General features: G+C 38.2%; 2 protein-coding genes across 2 annotated transcripts; both read right to left on the bottom strand.

Annotated features, from left to right (window-relative positions):
* Positions 1 to 58: 58 nt before the first annotated feature.
* Positions 59 to 10,763, bottom strand: pitrm1 (pitrilysin metallopeptidase 1). The gene is made up of 27 exons (XM_056743295.1): positions 10,578 to 10,763; positions 10,092 to 10,188; positions 9,540 to 9,646; positions 9,291 to 9,442; positions 9,100 to 9,214; positions 8,916 to 9,012; positions 8,634 to 8,794; positions 8,403 to 8,529; positions 8,223 to 8,311; positions 5,748 to 5,876; positions 5,506 to 5,619; positions 5,297 to 5,393; positions 5,077 to 5,211; positions 4,813 to 4,951; positions 4,613 to 4,729; positions 4,392 to 4,521; positions 4,123 to 4,243; positions 3,914 to 3,990; positions 3,069 to 3,234; positions 2,884 to 2,984; positions 2,476 to 2,596; positions 1,776 to 1,826; positions 1,490 to 1,602; positions 1,007 to 1,132; positions 735 to 880; positions 505 to 607; positions 59 to 415 (listed from the first exon to the last, which is right to left on the bottom strand). The coding sequence occupies exons 1-27, from the start codon at positions 10,622 to 10,624 to the stop codon at positions 322 to 324; spliced, it is 3,072 nt and encodes a 1,023-aa protein (XP_056599273.1). The 5' UTR covers positions 10,625 to 10,763; the 3' UTR covers positions 59 to 321.
* A 750-nt stretch (positions 10,764 to 11,513) lies between these two features.
* klf6b (Kruppel like factor 6b) lies at positions 11,514 to 15,905 on the bottom strand. The gene is made up of 4 exons (XM_056743320.1): positions 15,416 to 15,905; positions 14,265 to 14,796; positions 13,539 to 13,662; positions 11,514 to 13,454 (listed from the first exon to the last, which is right to left on the bottom strand). The coding sequence occupies exons 1-4, from the start codon at positions 15,515 to 15,517 to the stop codon at positions 13,403 to 13,405; spliced, it is 810 nt and encodes a 269-aa protein (XP_056599298.1). The 5' UTR covers positions 15,518 to 15,905; the 3' UTR covers positions 11,514 to 13,402.
* Between the last annotated feature and the right edge of the window lie 1,284 nt (positions 15,906 to 17,189).

Raw genomic sequence — 17,189 nt, 5'->3', positions numbered from 1 at the left:
AATACAGTTTAAAAAACATTTTCATTAAACATGGTAACATTTATTAAATTCTACACATTTCATAAATAATCTTTCAGTCAACAACATCACCATCACTGCATTATGACTGCCAACGTGCGGTCAATGTAAGATGACTTGCTACTAAGAGATGATTCGGGCAGTTTTAACCCTTGAATATATCTAGCAGCATTTAGAAATGCAGCAAATCATGATGACATCGGTAAAAAAGAACAATGAGAAGTGCGCATCTGGAGACAAGGATTATTTGTGCGTAATGCAGGACCATGTGCGTGTTTTATCCCTAATAACATCTGTCAGAATCTATTTCACCACCCAGGATGGATCTTTTCTGATGATTTCATTTTCTGGACCTAGAATCGCCACACCATGTGTCTTCTGGCCAACACCTAGAAACCTGTTAAAAGAAAAAACACATCAATGGTACACAACACATGCAAAACCTCAAATCATTTACACTATAAAATGAATGTATAGTTTCTTTACCTGCCAGCGACATCAATTAGGTTTTTATCCGTCACGGCAAACAGTCTCTCTCTATACGTTTGTTTCATTTCATCCGTAATACCACTTAGAAATCTCCCCAAACCTGCCACACAATGATGAAATACTCGTGAACTTGGTCTTTTCAATGGTCTCTTCATTTTTTTGCGATAACACATTGCAATATTTGATATGCAATATTAAAATATTTAGTGTACGCTTCATTTCCGGACCTTTATCTGAGGGTGCCACAGGTGCATCAACAGCAGAGAACACTGAAAGTTTCGCCTCATCCACGTCCTGCTGTGTGAACTTCCCCTCTCGTGCCCATTCGACACCGCCACGGAAAGCCGATAATGTCTGTGTGGAGTTTGGATCTCTGGGAGATTGTAATGACAACCGGACAAACCACGATTAACAAACATTCACGTTACATAAGCCAAAAGCAAATCAAACAAAAGTCTAAAAAATTATGGAATTTGAACTTGGAATGCATTTGGCATACCTATATGAATAAAAGGAGAACAGGCCACCAGATCCCTGTCTGACCCCGCCTCCATAGGCTCCACCCTTTTCTCTGATCTCTCCATGCAAGAACTTCGCAGTCATCATCCTTGCTAGAATACACAGACTGAGACACATGACACTGTAAGGTAAACCTCAGTCTACACAGTTGTGTGTTTGTATGAGTTCAGCACACTCAAAATTCCCGAATGTCTTTTAATAAATTGGTTTACGGATTTTAGACAAGCAAATACATTAATTTCAAAATAAAAGTCCCTGAAATTACTTTTCGCTAACCCTACCCTGTGCCTATCTGTCATTAAAAACACTGAGTAAGGACATATTACCATGTTTACCAGAGGATGCATGTCTTGGCTATCATCCACAAAATTAACGAATTTAACATCCGAACGAACATCAAACTGCATTCGCTTCTCTGTAAAAGAAGCAGGGGTGTAGAACTCAGTATGTGTGGATGTCTCACCTGGCGAAATCATCGTGTGTGAACGGCACAGTGCGTACACACTCGCTGACGAAGTTCACAGGAAAAGGAAGCTGAAAAAAGGTCTTCATCTGGCAAGGTTTAAAATGAGGCTCCTAGAAAGTTAGAGACCGTTTAAATGAGAGAATAATGTGTTTTTAATTGACAAGTACACATAAAATACACATTCATAAAAAGTAATTTATATAAATATACTGATGTAGTTCTACATATACTGTACATAAATTGCATGTGGTATATGTAAAACGTGTCAAGTGTATGTGCTTACTGAGATGAGTTTACGACTTCCAGCTGATCGAGTTTGAGGATCCAGTGACCTCTATGGACAAAAAACAAGAACAGTAAGATTTCCCACGTCTATCTTCTTTAAAGATTCTGGACTGCTTAAAGATTGTAAGATGGTAAACCATCAAGAACATTTGACACAATAAAAGGAATACAGTCAGTAATAAAACGATGATGTAATTGTTTATGAACTGCTAAAAGTTACCGTGAACAGGAAGTTGCGATCGTTTTTTACTTCTGTATTTTGATGCATTTCCGAGTTAAATGGAATTTTGAATGAGAAAAATAGTGGCCGTGGCTTTCATCTTTCTCTGCGATTTGATTGGATGTATAAAAACAGCTTCAGCTTCATTTTAAAATTGAACTAGCAGCAGACTGACAGTTGAAGGGGAGGAGTCAAGCCGTCTTACATGCGTCATTAAAGAAGTATAGTCATTTCTCGGATGGAAGTGCATTTTTAGATTTTAACTAAAGATTATGAAAGCACACAAAATTTTAAAAGAGAATGACCCACATTGATAAACTATTAACAATAAATGCTGAACTATTTCATGAGAAATGTATTATTATGTATTATTTAATTGATTTAAAACCATGGAGAACATTTGCCACAGTAAAAGCATACAATCAGTGATAAAAAATATGATGTCATTGTGTATGAACTTTTTAAGTTTGGTTCTCACCTCAACAACGCTTGGTCTAACAGGTTTGCGCTCTTTCCTGTTCCCTGATATATTACTGATAAATCTTTCCATTTCATTGGCAGCATCAGACATTTTCTGCGGTGTGGCGTTAACTGCACATCTGGAATGTGACATTGTGATGCATCACATTTGAAAGGTGAGAAATCAACAGCTGTGTTAGGAATATAATACTGTGGCAGGATAATAAACATAGTACTGCTTTCATTTTATTTTAAACAGTACACATTATTGTGCCAACTTCATATTTGATTTAACATTGTTATCTGGAAATAAAATAATAAGTCTCCAAAGACTTTGAGAGAATCTAAGCATTCCTGTAGCTACATGTTTGATAATTGTCTGGGTGCCGTATTGTTCTGTTTATTGCAGTGCTGTATTGTTGATTACCTCGTGTTTTCCAGATTGAACAAGTGTCTCTTCATCCTGGGAAGTTTCCTCAAAACTGATGTCAGATCAGTCATCTCGGCTATTCGCTTCATAAACTTCACCTGAACATAAAACTTTAGTCATTTATATTCTACTTAAGTCCTCAATGACTGAAGAACATCACGAGGCACCGTCGTAACACTTGCCTGGTCCATCCCACCGAAGGTCTCCTGCAGGTCCGCTGTGGGCGTGAGGGATCGAGCAGCACGTGTCATCGCATACATGTGACCGGAGTACGATATCCCATTGGCCAGCTCTTGAGCTGACATCATGACCAGCACACGCAGACGCTCCTCATCATCAAAATTGGGGCTGGAGAAGTAAAATGCAAATGTCACTACACAAGAGCTATCATTTAGGCCATCCCCAAAACTAGCTGTTCGCATGATGTTACTTTGCCTGTGGAATAGCTCCACAATTATCACCATTTTTTATTATTATTATCATCATCAGTTATTTTAGTTTTTATTAATGTTTTGAATTTGCTTATTTAATATTTCTATATATATTTTTTTTACATTTTTAGTTTTATGTTAATTAAAGTCTAAATTTTAGGAATTTTGATATGGTTTTGTAATTGTATAATTGATTCGTAATATTACTATTTAGGTTTAATTTCTTGTTATTTTAGTTTTCATTTAATTCCAGTTTATAATTTTAGTTCATCGCCTAAACATATATCAACATATTTCATCTATTAAAAAAATGTATAAATGTATTCTTGAGTCTAGTTTTTTTAAATAATATTTACACCTTATTAAAAAAAATTTTGTAAAGAAATGTTTTAATAATTTTAGTTTTAGTAAATGATAATATGCCTGCCCATTTGCTGTCAAAAAAAAAAAAAAAACGCTAGTTCACCTTTTTTTTTGATCCAAGTATTACAGATTTACAAAGACATAAGGCTACGTAAATGATAACAAGAAGAGAAAAGACAGTAAACAATATTTCACCTAAAAAAATGAGACATTAAAAGCTCCTGTGAACGCACCTGTTGAATATGTCACTCCACAGCTGAAACATGTCGGGTAAATTTCTTTCCAGGCAAGAAGAAGAAAGTACAATACCCTAACACAACACATAAGCACACACATTTATATAAAAAGACATTCATTGCTTCTACAAAAATTTTTGGGCACATGTGCATTTGCAGACAGTGTGGCCTGAAGTAAATCCACATGAGTGATGGGTGACAGATACCTGCTCATACAGATCGAGGTCATCGGTGTCTGGTATGACCTGTGGAGAGACAGACATGCCTCCGGTCTTTAGTTCAATACGCTGAGCCTGCTGACGATAATCCAGCCCGCCGCTGCCCAACCTGGAATAAGATAAATGAGTACATTTCTGTACAGTCACACTTTGTTCCTTTTAGATTTGAAGTAGTTTATATTTAACAGAAGTTCATTTTGAATAAATGTATGTCGTACATCAATACATCCGACTATATCATAAGCAGAGTTTCATACTTGGTGACGACGCTGCAGAACAAGGGAACAAAGATCTTCAGGTCTTCAGGGAGGGAGTTGAGGTTACACACAGCTCTGAAATACACCATGCCATTGGTGGGCTGCTCGCAGTACTGCACAGGCACACCACCTTCACGAAGACAACAGAGAGATTGCTATTGGCTGTGCTTTACGTTTCTATTTTCACCACTGATTTTCTATTACTGTATGTGCGCTTTTACCTGCGGTACCAAGCTGTACAGGTGTGTAGGGAATGATCGGCTCAATGTCGGACACCTTCAACGCAGGGAGACAAGAGGCATCCTGAGCTGTGTTCTGAGCATCCAACAGCTGTAAACCTAAAACAAAGATAACAACACAAAAAATAAACATCTGTGAACTGTAAAAAAAAAAAAAAAAAACTCTCCGCTGTTTTCTGCACCTTTCTCATAGATGTCTTTGAGGTCCACGTCGGTGAGGTTTTGTATCTTGTGCCGTAGTTTGTGTTCTTCAGCTTCGGTCTGTTTGTCCAGGTACTTCTCATCAGGACTCATGGAAAGGGTCAGTTGATGTGCGTTATCCTGAGACACACACAAGAACACATGCGCATTTTAATGTAGCCACACAATCTATTGTAGAGACAAACTGTTACTCATTGGTCTAAAAAGAATAATATTTCGTTTTTATTGAGTGAATGAATGAAAACCTTAAAGTACTGCTGGACTTTGTCCTGTAGGAAGCGAGGGTTGTCCTTCAGACACTGTCGGAAGCGGGACACATTTTCACTGATCTTAAGCAGTTCCACCGGATCACCGTCGTGATTCCAACAAGATGCAACATACTGACAGAGAGAGAAAAAGATTTTTATGATAAATAATATTTCGATCTTATTATTTCCTAAGGTCTTCACAAGTGTCAGCACTCACTGAAGCCAGAGCCAAGCCGAAGCTGGTGGACTGATGTTTTATCTGAATCTCAATCTTATGTAGCAGAGCTTCAACCTGCTCCTCTTCAAAACCGGTTCTGAAAACATTCGCATTCACACACGTAAATAATTTAGGTTTTCAGCCTAGAACTAGCCTTGATATTTGCTTACAAATGATTCTATTCAAATTACTTTCCAGTGAATACTCACGTAACAATGTCATCGATGGTTTGGGCAATGATGTGTTTGACTCTGTCAGTGTCGGCCTCTGCCATGCCCTGGAGACCAACGGTGAAAGTTGCTTGTCTGGTGCTGCTATCAAACCTGTTTTAAATAACACTTTTTTAAAGTCCCGTGTCATGATGATGAAAATAGATCCACAAAGATATTACAGGTGATTTTACAACGACAACAGTTATCTATCAAAGCACAGATTTGGTATGGTGTCGTACCCTACGGAGGAAGAGAAGTCGGAACCGATTTTGGGCTCGATCAGGGCTTTGTAGAATGGAGAGTTTGGACCAGAGATCATCAAAGAGGAGAGAAGGTTCATGGTAAACGTCTCAAACGTGTTGGTGATGCTGCGCACACAGAGACAAAAACAAATGTGGGTAAATAGGGCTCTTCTCTTCTCACATAGTTTAACACTATTATATTACTGCATGATTATTTACTCAAAATGTATAAGAAGTTTACATTTATATTTTCCATGTGAATGTATATATATACTGTTATATAGTTATGTTTTTAAAATGGATGAATAATGAACAAAACCTGCCAATAAGAGCCCAGAATATATTTAATGCTTTACTCATCCTCAAGTTGTTCCAAACCAAATAAAGTTCTTTGTTATGTTGAACAAAGAAATATATATGGATGAATATTAGTAACTGACATTTCTGGGGCACCATTGACTACCATAGTAGAAAACTGTGTGTTTTTTGTTCCGTTTAACACAAAGATATTTTAAAGAATTTAGGAAAACAAACAGTTGTGGGCACCCATGTTTGACTCCTTCAGAAATGTCAGTTCATTCTTCTAAATATCGTTCTTTATTTTCAACTGAACTAAGAAATGTACAGTGGGTACGGAAAGTATGCAGACCCCCTTACATTTTTTCACGCTTTGTTATATTGCAACCATTTGCTAAAATCATTTAAGTTTATTTTTTTCCTCAATGTACACACAGCACCCCATATTGACAGAAAAACACAGAATTGTTGACATTTTTGCAGATTAATTAAAGAAAAACTGAAATATCACATGGTCCCAAGTATTCAGACCCTTTGCTCAGTATTTAGTAGAAGCACCCTTTTGATTTAATACAGCCATGAGTCATTTGGGGAAAGATGCAACAAGTTTTTCACATCAGGATTTGGGGATCCTCTGCCATTCCTCCTTGCAGATCCTCCCCAGTTCTGTCAGGTTGGAGGGTAAATGTTGGTGGACAGCCATTTTTAGGTCTCTCCAGAGATGCTCAATTGGGTTTAAGTCAGGGCTCTGGCTGGGCCATTCAAGAACAGTCACAGAGTTGTTGTGAAGCCACTCCTTCGTTATTTTAGCTGTGTGCTAAAATAAAATGGTCATTGTCTTGTTGGAAGGTAAACCTTCTGGCCAGTCTGAGATCCAGAGCACTCTGGAGAAGGTTTTTGTCCATGATATCCCTGTACTTGGCCGCATTCATCTTTCCCTCGAATGCAACCAGTCGTCCTGTCCCTGCAGCTGAAAAACACCCCCACAGCATGATGCTGCCACCACCATGCTTCACTGTTGGGACTGTATTGGACAGGTGATGAGCAGTGCCTGCTTTTCTCCACACATACCGCTTAGAATTAAGGCCAAAAAGTTCTATTCTGGTCTCATCAGACCAGAGAACCTTATTTGTCACCATCTTGGAGTGCTTCAGGTGTTTTTTAGCAAACTGCATGCAGGATTTCATGTGTCTTGCACTGACGAGAGGCTTCCGTGGGGCCACTCTGCCATGAAGCCCCGACTGGTGGAGGGCTGCAGTGATGGTTGACTTTCTAAAACTTTCTCCCATCTCCCAAATGCATCTCTGGACCTAAGCCACAGTGATCTTTGGGTTCTTCTTTACCTCTCTCACCAAGGCTCTTCTCCCCCAATAGCTCAGTTTGGCCAGACGGCCAGCTCTAGGAAGGGTTCTGGTCGTCTCAAACGTCTTCCATTTAAGGGTTATGGAGGCCACTGTGCTCATGTGCCCTTAAGTGCAGCAGATTTTTATTGTAACCTTGGCCAGATCTGTGCCTTGCCATAATTCTGTCTCTGAGCTCTTCAGGCAGTTCCTTTAACCTCATGATTCTCATTTGCTCTGACATGCACTGTGAGCTGTAAGGTCTTATATAGACAGGTGTGTGGCTTTCCTAATCAAGTCCAATCAGTATAATCAAACACAGCTGGACTCAAATGAAGGCGTAGAACCAGCTCAATGATGATGAGAAGAAAGGAACAGCACCTTAGTTAAATATATAGGAGTGTCACAGCAAAGGGTCTGAATACTTAGGACCATGTGATATTTTAGTTTTTCTTTTTTAATTAATCTGCAAAAATGTCAACAATTCTGTGTTTTTCTGTCAATATGGGGTGCTGTGTGTACATTAATGAGGAAATAAAATGAACTTAAATGATTTTAGCAAATGGCTGCAATATAACAAAGAGTGAAAAATTGAAGGGGGTCTGAATACTCTCCGTACCCACTGTATACAGTTTTGGAACTAATCGAGGGTCAGTAATTCATGTCAGAATTTTCAATTTTGGGTGGGGACTCCCATTAAACAGTTTGTAAACATAGCTTCACAAAAAACATGTCTTAGAAATAAAGGCTGATCAAGCTTGCACAGTTTCCCATGTGTATACATACTTTTATAAGAGCTTTTAATAAGTTTTTGTAAGAGTTTGTTTCTACTCACTCTCCGAGCAGATAGCTTATGCAGAGCGAGTTTTGTTTTGTGGGGTCAGGAGCCAGAGAATCCGGGCTGCATGTCACATGAGTCGCCCTCTAAACAACAACGTAAGTAAAACAGGAGCGTGTATGGGTTGATTGTGTCATGTCTGAATGTGTTTTACAGGTGTTTCTTTGTGCAACTTACCGGTTTGTCCCAGAGCGTTTGGGGTGGAACTGCTGTGTTGGGTTGCGTTCTTTCAAACTTAGACAGGGCTTCTCTCTCTATTTGCTCCAGATGCTGTTCCAACGGCAAGTCCCCGTACGTAAAGAACCTGCAAACACACGACAATAAGCATTGCATATTATACTGTAATAATACACAGGCTTGTATTGTGTCTGTCCAAGCAAAAGAGATTGTGAGGGGAGTGTTTATTACCTTGCATTGCTGGGGTGGTAGTGTGTGGCGTGGAACTGTTTGAGCTGCTCCCAGGTCAGATCAGGGATCGCTAGCGGCTCCCCTCCAGAAACAACAGAATACGTGTGATCCGGCAAAAGCTTATTCTGCAGGTGCTGACCGTATATACGCTCATTATCTGACTGCATGAACACACAAAACAAACAACAGGAGGAGTCCGTTAATGACATCATATGAAACTCAAGGGTGAATTTACTGAATTAAAAACAAATACATGTTTGAAATGAAGAGTCGACTCCTTACAAACACTCCTTTCATTTCATTGAACACCACTCCCTTAAACACCAGACGGCTGGAGGGGTCTGTGGGGGTCTCATGTTCCAGTCTCCAACCCTCCTGCCTGAAAAAAGAAACACACAAAAGTTTAAAATCCAAATAACGACAATATGGGGCATAACTTTTCCCGTTTCATATTAATGGCGTTTACCAGAAGTCCAGTTCTCTGAGAGAGGGGAAGAAAACAGCATCCAGATAGACAGACAGAAGGTTCTGGAAGTCTTTGGCATTCTGGGTCGAGAACGGATACATTGTGTAATCACTCGCTGCGGAGGAAGATCGACGTAATCAGACGCGCAAACAATTTACAAACACACAGTCAAAAAACACAGAGGGACGTACCTGTGAATGCATTCATGAAGGTGGAGAGGGAGCGATTGAGCATTTTAAAGAAAGGATCTCTACACGGGAACCGCTGAGAACCACACAGAACCGTGTGTTCAAGAATGTGGGGGACACCCGTGCTGTCCATGGGTGTGGTACGTAATTGCACACTGTAGAAAATCAAAATTAAAAACGACTTCAAATGTATTTATTGTGAGAGAACAAAGCATACACATTCACACTTGATATGTTTTCTTACGTCTTTACCTGAAGAGATTGTTGGAATCATCCCTGGCTGCATGTAGATATTGAGCGCCGGTAGAATCATGAGTGAGTTTAACTGCTGTCAGGAACAAATCTGGAACTGCAGTTACCTACACAACAGTTACTTTTATTAAAATAAGTCCAAAGTAAATCATATAACCAAAATTGTATAATTATGCAAACCATCACTTTTAGCAATTATGTTATTTATGATATTCAATTATTCCACCAATTAAATTTTAGTTCATTAACAACGCTACATTTGCATTTATTCTATGCTGTTTTCAGCAATATGTTAAATAACCAAAAATAAATAAAAATTATAATTGATCAGATAAAAAAGGTGTGTTTATCATCATCGTTACAACTGCTTCAAACGCTTAGAAAATGCATGCAGTGAAACTATAAATTGTACAATACAACAACTACCTATTAAACAAATCGATTCGAGGAACTAATGTCGATGTTGCCATGGTAACTCGGTGCAGGTTAAAGGTCGGGTCACCTTATAAACTCGAGTGTGTACTTCCACGTTTTGTTTAATCTAATATTTACCTCTGTCACAGAAAATCCGTGAATCTTCTTTCCCACTGTGTACTGCTGTGCTCTCTCGACAGCAGAGGTTCCTCTCGACCTCCACGAACCCTGGAAACTACATACAACTCATTCTTTAAACATTTCACCGATCTGATCACCTGACGCATGACTGAGCTGTTCGCAGAGGATTACATCAGATACACGACAACACCCATAAACGTATTACAATAATTATATTGTGAATAACAGCAATTTAATTTTGTCAAATATTTCAATACCACGTATTTTATAATTTTACATTTGTTTGTATGATTTATTTTCTCCATACCGTCTTTCTACTGTCTGTGTCTTTATAAGAATGCAAAACTGCGAATAGTGCCAAGGAAATGAATTTAACGGAATCAAAATAATGGTCGAAATCAGATCAAGCGTGTGTCTGAAACCCGGTGCACTAAAGTTCAACTGCAGTCAGACACAGATACTGGGATGATAAATGTTACTCACCTCAAATTTGTGAGTTTTCTGACGATTGTCCTACTTTGCCGAAACATTGTAAATACTGTGACCTAACGTATCTGACGATCGCTTAAATTGTCGTTCTGATTTAAACGTATAAACACATTATATGTGTGTTTGTATAATCATAACTGTCTCATAATTGCTCTGCCCTTCTGTGCCCCATGCTGTACATAGCGCATGCGCATTGAACGCGACACCGGCCGCAAACAACGATACATTTCATTGGCTGTGACAAAACAAAAGCTTCGTGGATTGGTTAATTCAAAGTCAAAGTGCGGACATAATAAAAGCATGGCAAAAATATGCTTTAAAATTATAACCGAATTAACTGTAAAATAGAACACGTTAATTAATAATTAAAAATAATAATAATAGTAAATTAAATTAATACCGTTTTGAAAATGGAGCTAACCCTAACAAGATGATCGACGGTGGTTAGTTTAGATTTTGACTTGTTACAAGGCACTTCCTCAAATGACCAACAGATGACAGTAGATCAATATTAAGTTTGTATCATTTGCATACAAGAGTAAAAACAACTTGGACATAAATAAAAAACGAGAAACATTGATAACTGTACAAAACACAGACACAAACAAAAGTCATGTCAAACAATGGGTCTGATATAAACTTTATAGGTAATTAAATGTAAATAACTGATCATTGTAATTTTAAAGTTTAATTAAATATGTGAATCATACAATATTGTGACCTTTATGTCCTGCTTTCTTGCTTTTTGTCAGATCGATAATATGGCAAAAATAGTGCTCTATCCATACAACCAAGGAAATATATTGAATAACACCTTTCTGTTGTTTTTTAAATGAGACGATGGAACAGTTTGTGTGGGAAGATCATTTAGTGCTGTTTAGATTTATGTAGAGGTAAAAGTCAGAAAAACATTCTAGTCTTAAAGCACACATAATATTTATTTGTTGCAATGTCGAACAAAGCGTATAATATTTTTGTACACAGTCCTCTGGGATCTTTTTGTTTTTGATGAGATATAACACTTCCATCTGGAGATGTGAACCATATAATCTCTGATTTTTGCATATCATATAAAGAAACCACAAAAAAGTGTTCCAGGTTTTATAACATGAGTATTATTATTGTGCTTCAAATGTATACATTGACAAGTTTTATTTTCAATTTGTGTGTATTTTTTAAAACAAACAAAATCATCATAAGTTTTTTTAAACATTCATACATCAGGCACTTTTAAAGTTGGTTGACTAGCAAACGTTAAAGACTGTAAAATTGTAATAAAAAACACTGGAATGACAGTTGCATGGGAGTTTTTTTTTCCAGATTTTCATAAAATACAAAATGTTTACCTTGTTCCCTCAATTTCGTTACAAAAATATATATTTTCAGGCACTTAGAATCTCTCTAAAAATGTAGTAAACATTTTCGCTCAGAACAAACAATGTCGTGTGTGTAACACTCACAAAACACATGGACAACAAATACTTGGGTTTCATAAGAGCTGGCTGTCAACATGATGTCAATCTGTTCGTGCAGTAATTTATATATACTACTCAAAACCTGTTTCTGCTGAGTTCTGCATTTTTTTTACATTTAAACTACAAAGTCACAGTTTCACAGCAGAAAAGTACTGTACCATTTTTTTTGGTTTCAATTCAGTAATTTCAGTCTTCATAACACTTAGGATTGTTCAGTTTTTTTTTTATAAATGCTGAACGTTAATGTGCCAAAATGATTTTTTATAATGAAAATTTTTGGCATCAAAACCAGTTTTAGGCCCCAATACAGTCAGTAACAATTTTATCTGCATGACAAGTTAAATCTGCATGATTTTGCCGACAATAATGTACTCTTATAAAACCACATGTACACAGCTGCTCAGAATAACATTTTTCTGCAACATTTATCTTGTCTAAAGTTCATTAAAATGTAAACTAATAAAAAAATGTTTTTGAAAGAAATGCTGGTTAAGGAAATGCAATTTGTTTATAGCTCAGAACCAAGCATTGGATTCATAAACTGAGTTTTATTAATACATTAATTAATAAACTGTGCTGGCGATTTAAGTTGGTTATACAAGCTAATACCAAAATTTGCACAAAATGTTCATAATTGTAAATGCATTAAACACAGCTTTAACAAGACAAAGACAACATAGTAAAATCTCAGTACCCAATTTTGCACAAAAAAAGTAAGATCTGAGATCAGAGTGCAAAATTCACAACAACTTTGTTCTCGTTTTCAAGTTAACTATTAAACACACGCACACATTATTGGATTTAAGGTATGGGGCAGCCAAAAATAAAATGTTTGTCATCATTTACTCATCGTCATGTCATTACAAACCTATATTATGTTTTTTCTTCTGCAAAACATTACTAAGCAAACAAAAATGGGCCCCCATTGACTTCCATTGTACAGACACAAAAACACTTTTTTCCCCAAAATATTTTAAACTGTAAACATATACAAGTTTTGAATGCCATGAGCGTGAATAAATGATAACATATGTTTTGGGGCGAACTATCCCTATAATACTAGTATATAGTAGCATGTACCACCTAACATGTCTTCACAAATCAGTTTCTGCTTTTTGTGAGGACAAAACTTGCCAGCTAGACAACTAGCTGTCAGTCATACACACACACACACACACACACACACACACACACACACACACAGACATTCTATTCATTCTTGTGCGCGGATTCATTCCAATTGTATGGCCTTTTTGGGCCATGACTCTCTGACAGAGAAAGTGCTCGACTCCATCTACCCTGAAGCTCGAAACCTTTATCATTCTTTTCGTCTCTGAATCTCATTCACATGTGTCGCTTCACGTGAAGGGCCAGGTGATCAGAACGGGAGAAACATCTGCATAGAAAAAGACATAGGAAACATAATGTACAGTACAGCAACTCAACGGAACTCTATTTGGTCACATGATCTAATGGTCACCTGTCACAGTGGCTGCATTTGAAGGGTTTCGCTCCTGTGTGTTTTCTGAAGTGCCTCGTCAGTTCGTCGCTACGAGCAAAGCGCCACTCGCAGCCGTCCCATGAACAACTGTACGGCTTCTCACCTGCAAAGACGAACGACACACAGACACACACCATTACACTCATTATTCAGTGCTGTCGGTCCTAATTCCACATAATGCCATACATACAGCGAATATTTCATGTCTGCTTGTGCAAAAAACTGATTAAGTATATTTACTTAAACAAAACCATGTCAGAAAAAGGCACACGCAGAAACATGCAGAAAGACTAAAGTGTTGCTAATCTGTGTTCCTGGACTATGATAACACCACAAATGATGAGCCTTTCAGGAATGCAGCAAGTCAACAAACCACACGTACTTGCTTTACAAACAGAAATGGTCGAAAGTGGTCACTTCAAATATTCAAACAATGAGCGTGATGCCACAGCCGCAGCACGTGTGAATGAATGCATACTTCTAGATTTGTGTGCTCTTGTGGTAGGGAGTGTAATGAGACTGAAAGAGGAAATGTTTCACTTCAGCCAGTCCATTAACCTCACTGAAGGGTATATGAGGGATTTTAAAAAGTGCTTAGAAGGGTTTTTTATGTCACGTGCAACACTGTTTATTCGTTTATCCAACCAATGTCCAAACTGTTGTGGCAACAGTTAGTCAAAATACAGGCGTACACAAACTGCTTACCGGTATGTGTGCGTTGATGTGCTTTCAGGTGGGAGCTCTTGGTGTATACCTTCCTGCAACCGTTGAAGCAACATCGATGAGTTCTCCTTCGTCCTTCAGGTGACTCTTCACCTTTGAGCTCCTCTTCCCTCTCCACATCTTCTCGCAGCTCTGCGGCAGGTATAACGGAGAGTGATGCTATGTCCAGGACCTCTTTGGCTGACAGAGGAGAGCAAGGCGGAGTTGGGGGCGTGTTTGTGACCGCATGTTCCTGCTCAGATACCCCGGGGCCCGGTGGGTGTGAACGTACATCAGCAGATGGAATTTTCTGGCGGCTGGTGGCGAAACATTCTTTAAGATCTGGGTGCGGAGGGGTCTTGCAGACCCCGTCCTGTTTGGAAACAGAAGCTCTTTGCGGGGGCGTGTTTGCTCCAGCTGTCCCGCAGCATCGCAGAAACTGATTCCACAAATTGTCAGACTCGCACGCTGATCTCAGATCTGCCGCAGAGACGTAGGGCTCATTCTGAAGATAGCGTTCAAGCTCAAGACAAGTCTGAGAAGAGAGAAACCAGTTAACGAGACAATTAACCTCAAAATAAAAAATCTCATTATTCACATCCTAAGCTATGTTTGGGTTTTAGAAAAATGGCAATGCAATTAAGTTCGTATAAACATGTTTCAGTGAGTGCAGTAAATGTAACTAGCTTTGTAAAAACTACTTAAATCGACAGGTCTTCACTTATACAGATTTTCAGAGGTTTAACGTTTTGGCAATTTAAAGATTTTCACAAAGCAAACAAACCTCAAACACTAAATGTAGGAAGGAATTTCATTTACATGCGCGAATTTGACATGCCATTTTTCATTTAATAATAATAAAAAATAACATATAACTTGTGACATGCGCAGTACATGCACATCTGTCAACTTATCAAAACACCGCATAGAGACACGAGGGATCATTAGATCACAGCATTTCCCACCATGTAAACTAAAATCGTACTCTCTAGAAAATAAAAGTTACTTAAATGCAGGGAGGAAGAAGCATTATTATTTGTTCTTGCTTTTAAAAACGTTAAAGTATGTAACGTTACACGGTATATAAAGTTGTATAAACTCAATTTATATAGCGCATTTTACCATTTTCATTGAAGCCAGGTTGTTTAAATTACCTGTTGCCAATACTCTTCTAAAGATGGTAATGCAGACAGGTATCCAGTATCGAGGACGCTCTGCAGCTCCTGAAAAATACCGCACATGGGAATAACATCCATAATTCACCCACTAGCAGATCTGTCACACTCGCTGGAAATCGATTAGTATCCGTGTTTCAAGCGAATTCAAGGCGACGGTTTGTAATTTGCGCGCCTCGTGAATGATCTACTTCACAGACAGCGCGCAAACACGATGCAAACTTGTCAATTTTAAACACACATCCACTGACATTCAGTGACCCGCCCACCACAGTATTTGCAAAGTGCCTTTACAGAAAGTCTACGCACTCGGGACCTGTATTTGCAACGCCCGGTGCAGTGAAGCGCACGTAAGCTTAAACTCCATTTACTTAAACGGGGGAAGATATGTGTCCTTAAAACCGATGGCTCAGATCACAATAAAACAACGCTTGTCCGATCGAAAACTAAGCGTGACATGAACTGTGCTACAATTTTTGTTTCTTGAGCTCAAAATGCGCGTGCGTTTACGATATTTAATACACAGCAACGCCCCATGAAACCTTTAAAGATTGATGATTGGCTATTTCACTGGAAGGAGGGACTTGCTTCGCACTTCACTTCATTCGCATTAATCGCATTGCAACGTCTTGTTATTATCTACAGTCTTTGGTACTTGTTTGTCATTTCGCTTCTCTTTGAGGATTGGTGAGTTAGAGTTGGAGATATTTCTGTCACGGTATATAAACGTTCAAGCTTCGGTACATTTGCGGAAGTGTTTGTGGTACTTCCACGTATTTCAAAACTAGTAGGACAAGTTGTACTAAAAGCGTCATATTAAAAGAGTGCTATTTTCTGCAACATAAAATGCACGAACGAGTAAATGAGTAAGTGTAAAGAAAAATAAGTTTTAAAGGGTAATCATAAATAACTCATGAAGTAGAATTTTTTAAACACCATAATACTAATGTTTACACGTTCCATATGTTTGAAAACAAAGTTTCTGTACAAAGTGTAAATTTTAACCCCTAAACCTAACCTAACCCAACCACTAAACCTAAAGATCATAGAAAACGTTTTGCATTTTTAGATTTTCAAAAATTATCGTTCTGTACAATTTATAAGCTTGACCATGGGTGCCTCAATTCTTGTCTACACAGTGACACGAGTCCCCATGAGTGTGTTTTCAGTTTTAGGTCCGCAGTAACATGTAAAAACCAAGTCCACACACACTCACTCACAGCCATTTTGACATAATTGTTTTTAAAATGAGCTTACTCTAACTTTCATGCATATTTTGCTATACTTCAGTTTCTTTCAAAGAAACCAACGGTACACACGCACGCACACACACACACACACACACGGCTTTGTAAATGAATCGTGCACACACATTTACTTGCGCTAACATGCATGTTGATCACAGAGTGTGTGTATATAGGCTAGCGGCGATGACTCATATTTTCTTTGAGATAACACTTGATCATGCTGCATGCATGTGTTTTTTGGTCTTCTGTATGAGTCATTGTTTACCGCAGGCCCACACAGCCTTTTTTACTCTTTTAGAGATTGTCATTCACCTGAAACTCCAGAGATTGTTAATCTAACACACAGCATCAGTTGCACAGTATAACAACCAGGAAAACCACAAAATACAAAAAATAAACCGTGCCCTCAAATTGACAGAACATGGAAAAAACAACAAATCCAAAAATATATTGGTGCTGAAAAATTCCATATCAACAAACATTGTGAACGTTGTTTTTGGCACACT

The sequence above is a fragment of the Triplophysa dalaica genome, chromosome 3 (assembly GCF_015846415.1).
Source record: "Triplophysa dalaica isolate WHDGS20190420 chromosome 3, ASM1584641v1, whole genome shotgun sequence".
In the NCBI taxonomy this organism is placed as follows: domain Eukaryota; kingdom Metazoa; phylum Chordata; class Actinopteri; order Cypriniformes; family Nemacheilidae; genus Triplophysa; species Triplophysa dalaica.
This window is presented reverse-complemented; position numbering and strand designations above follow the sequence as displayed.

Excerpts from the sequence above, each read along its gene's own strand:
- pitrm1 (XM_056743295.1), bottom strand. The coding sequence starts at position 10,624 with ATGTTTCGGCAAAGTAGGACAATCGTCAGAAAACTCACAAATTTGAG. Across the intron at positions 10,189-10,577 it reads AGAAAACTCACAAATTTGAG|TTTCCAGGGTTCGTGGAGGT; the intron begins GTGAGTAACATT and ends AGTTGTATGTAG. Across the intron at positions 4,952-5,076 it reads AAGTCCAGCAGTACTTTAAG|GATAACGCACATCAACTGAC; the intron begins GTTTTCATTCAT and ends TGTGTGTCTCAG.
- klf6b (XM_056743320.1), bottom strand. The coding sequence starts at position 15,517 with ATGGATGTTATTCCCATGTGCGGTATTTTTCAGGAGCTGCAGAGCGTC. Across the intron at positions 13,663-14,264 it reads ACATCAACGCACACATACCG|GTGAGAAGCCGTACAGTTGT; the intron begins GTAAGCAGTTTG and ends TCGTCTTTGCAG. Across the intron at positions 13,455-13,538 it reads AAATGCAGCCACTGTGACAG|ATGTTTCTCCCGTTCTGATC; the intron begins GTGACCATTAGA and ends TTTTCTATGCAG.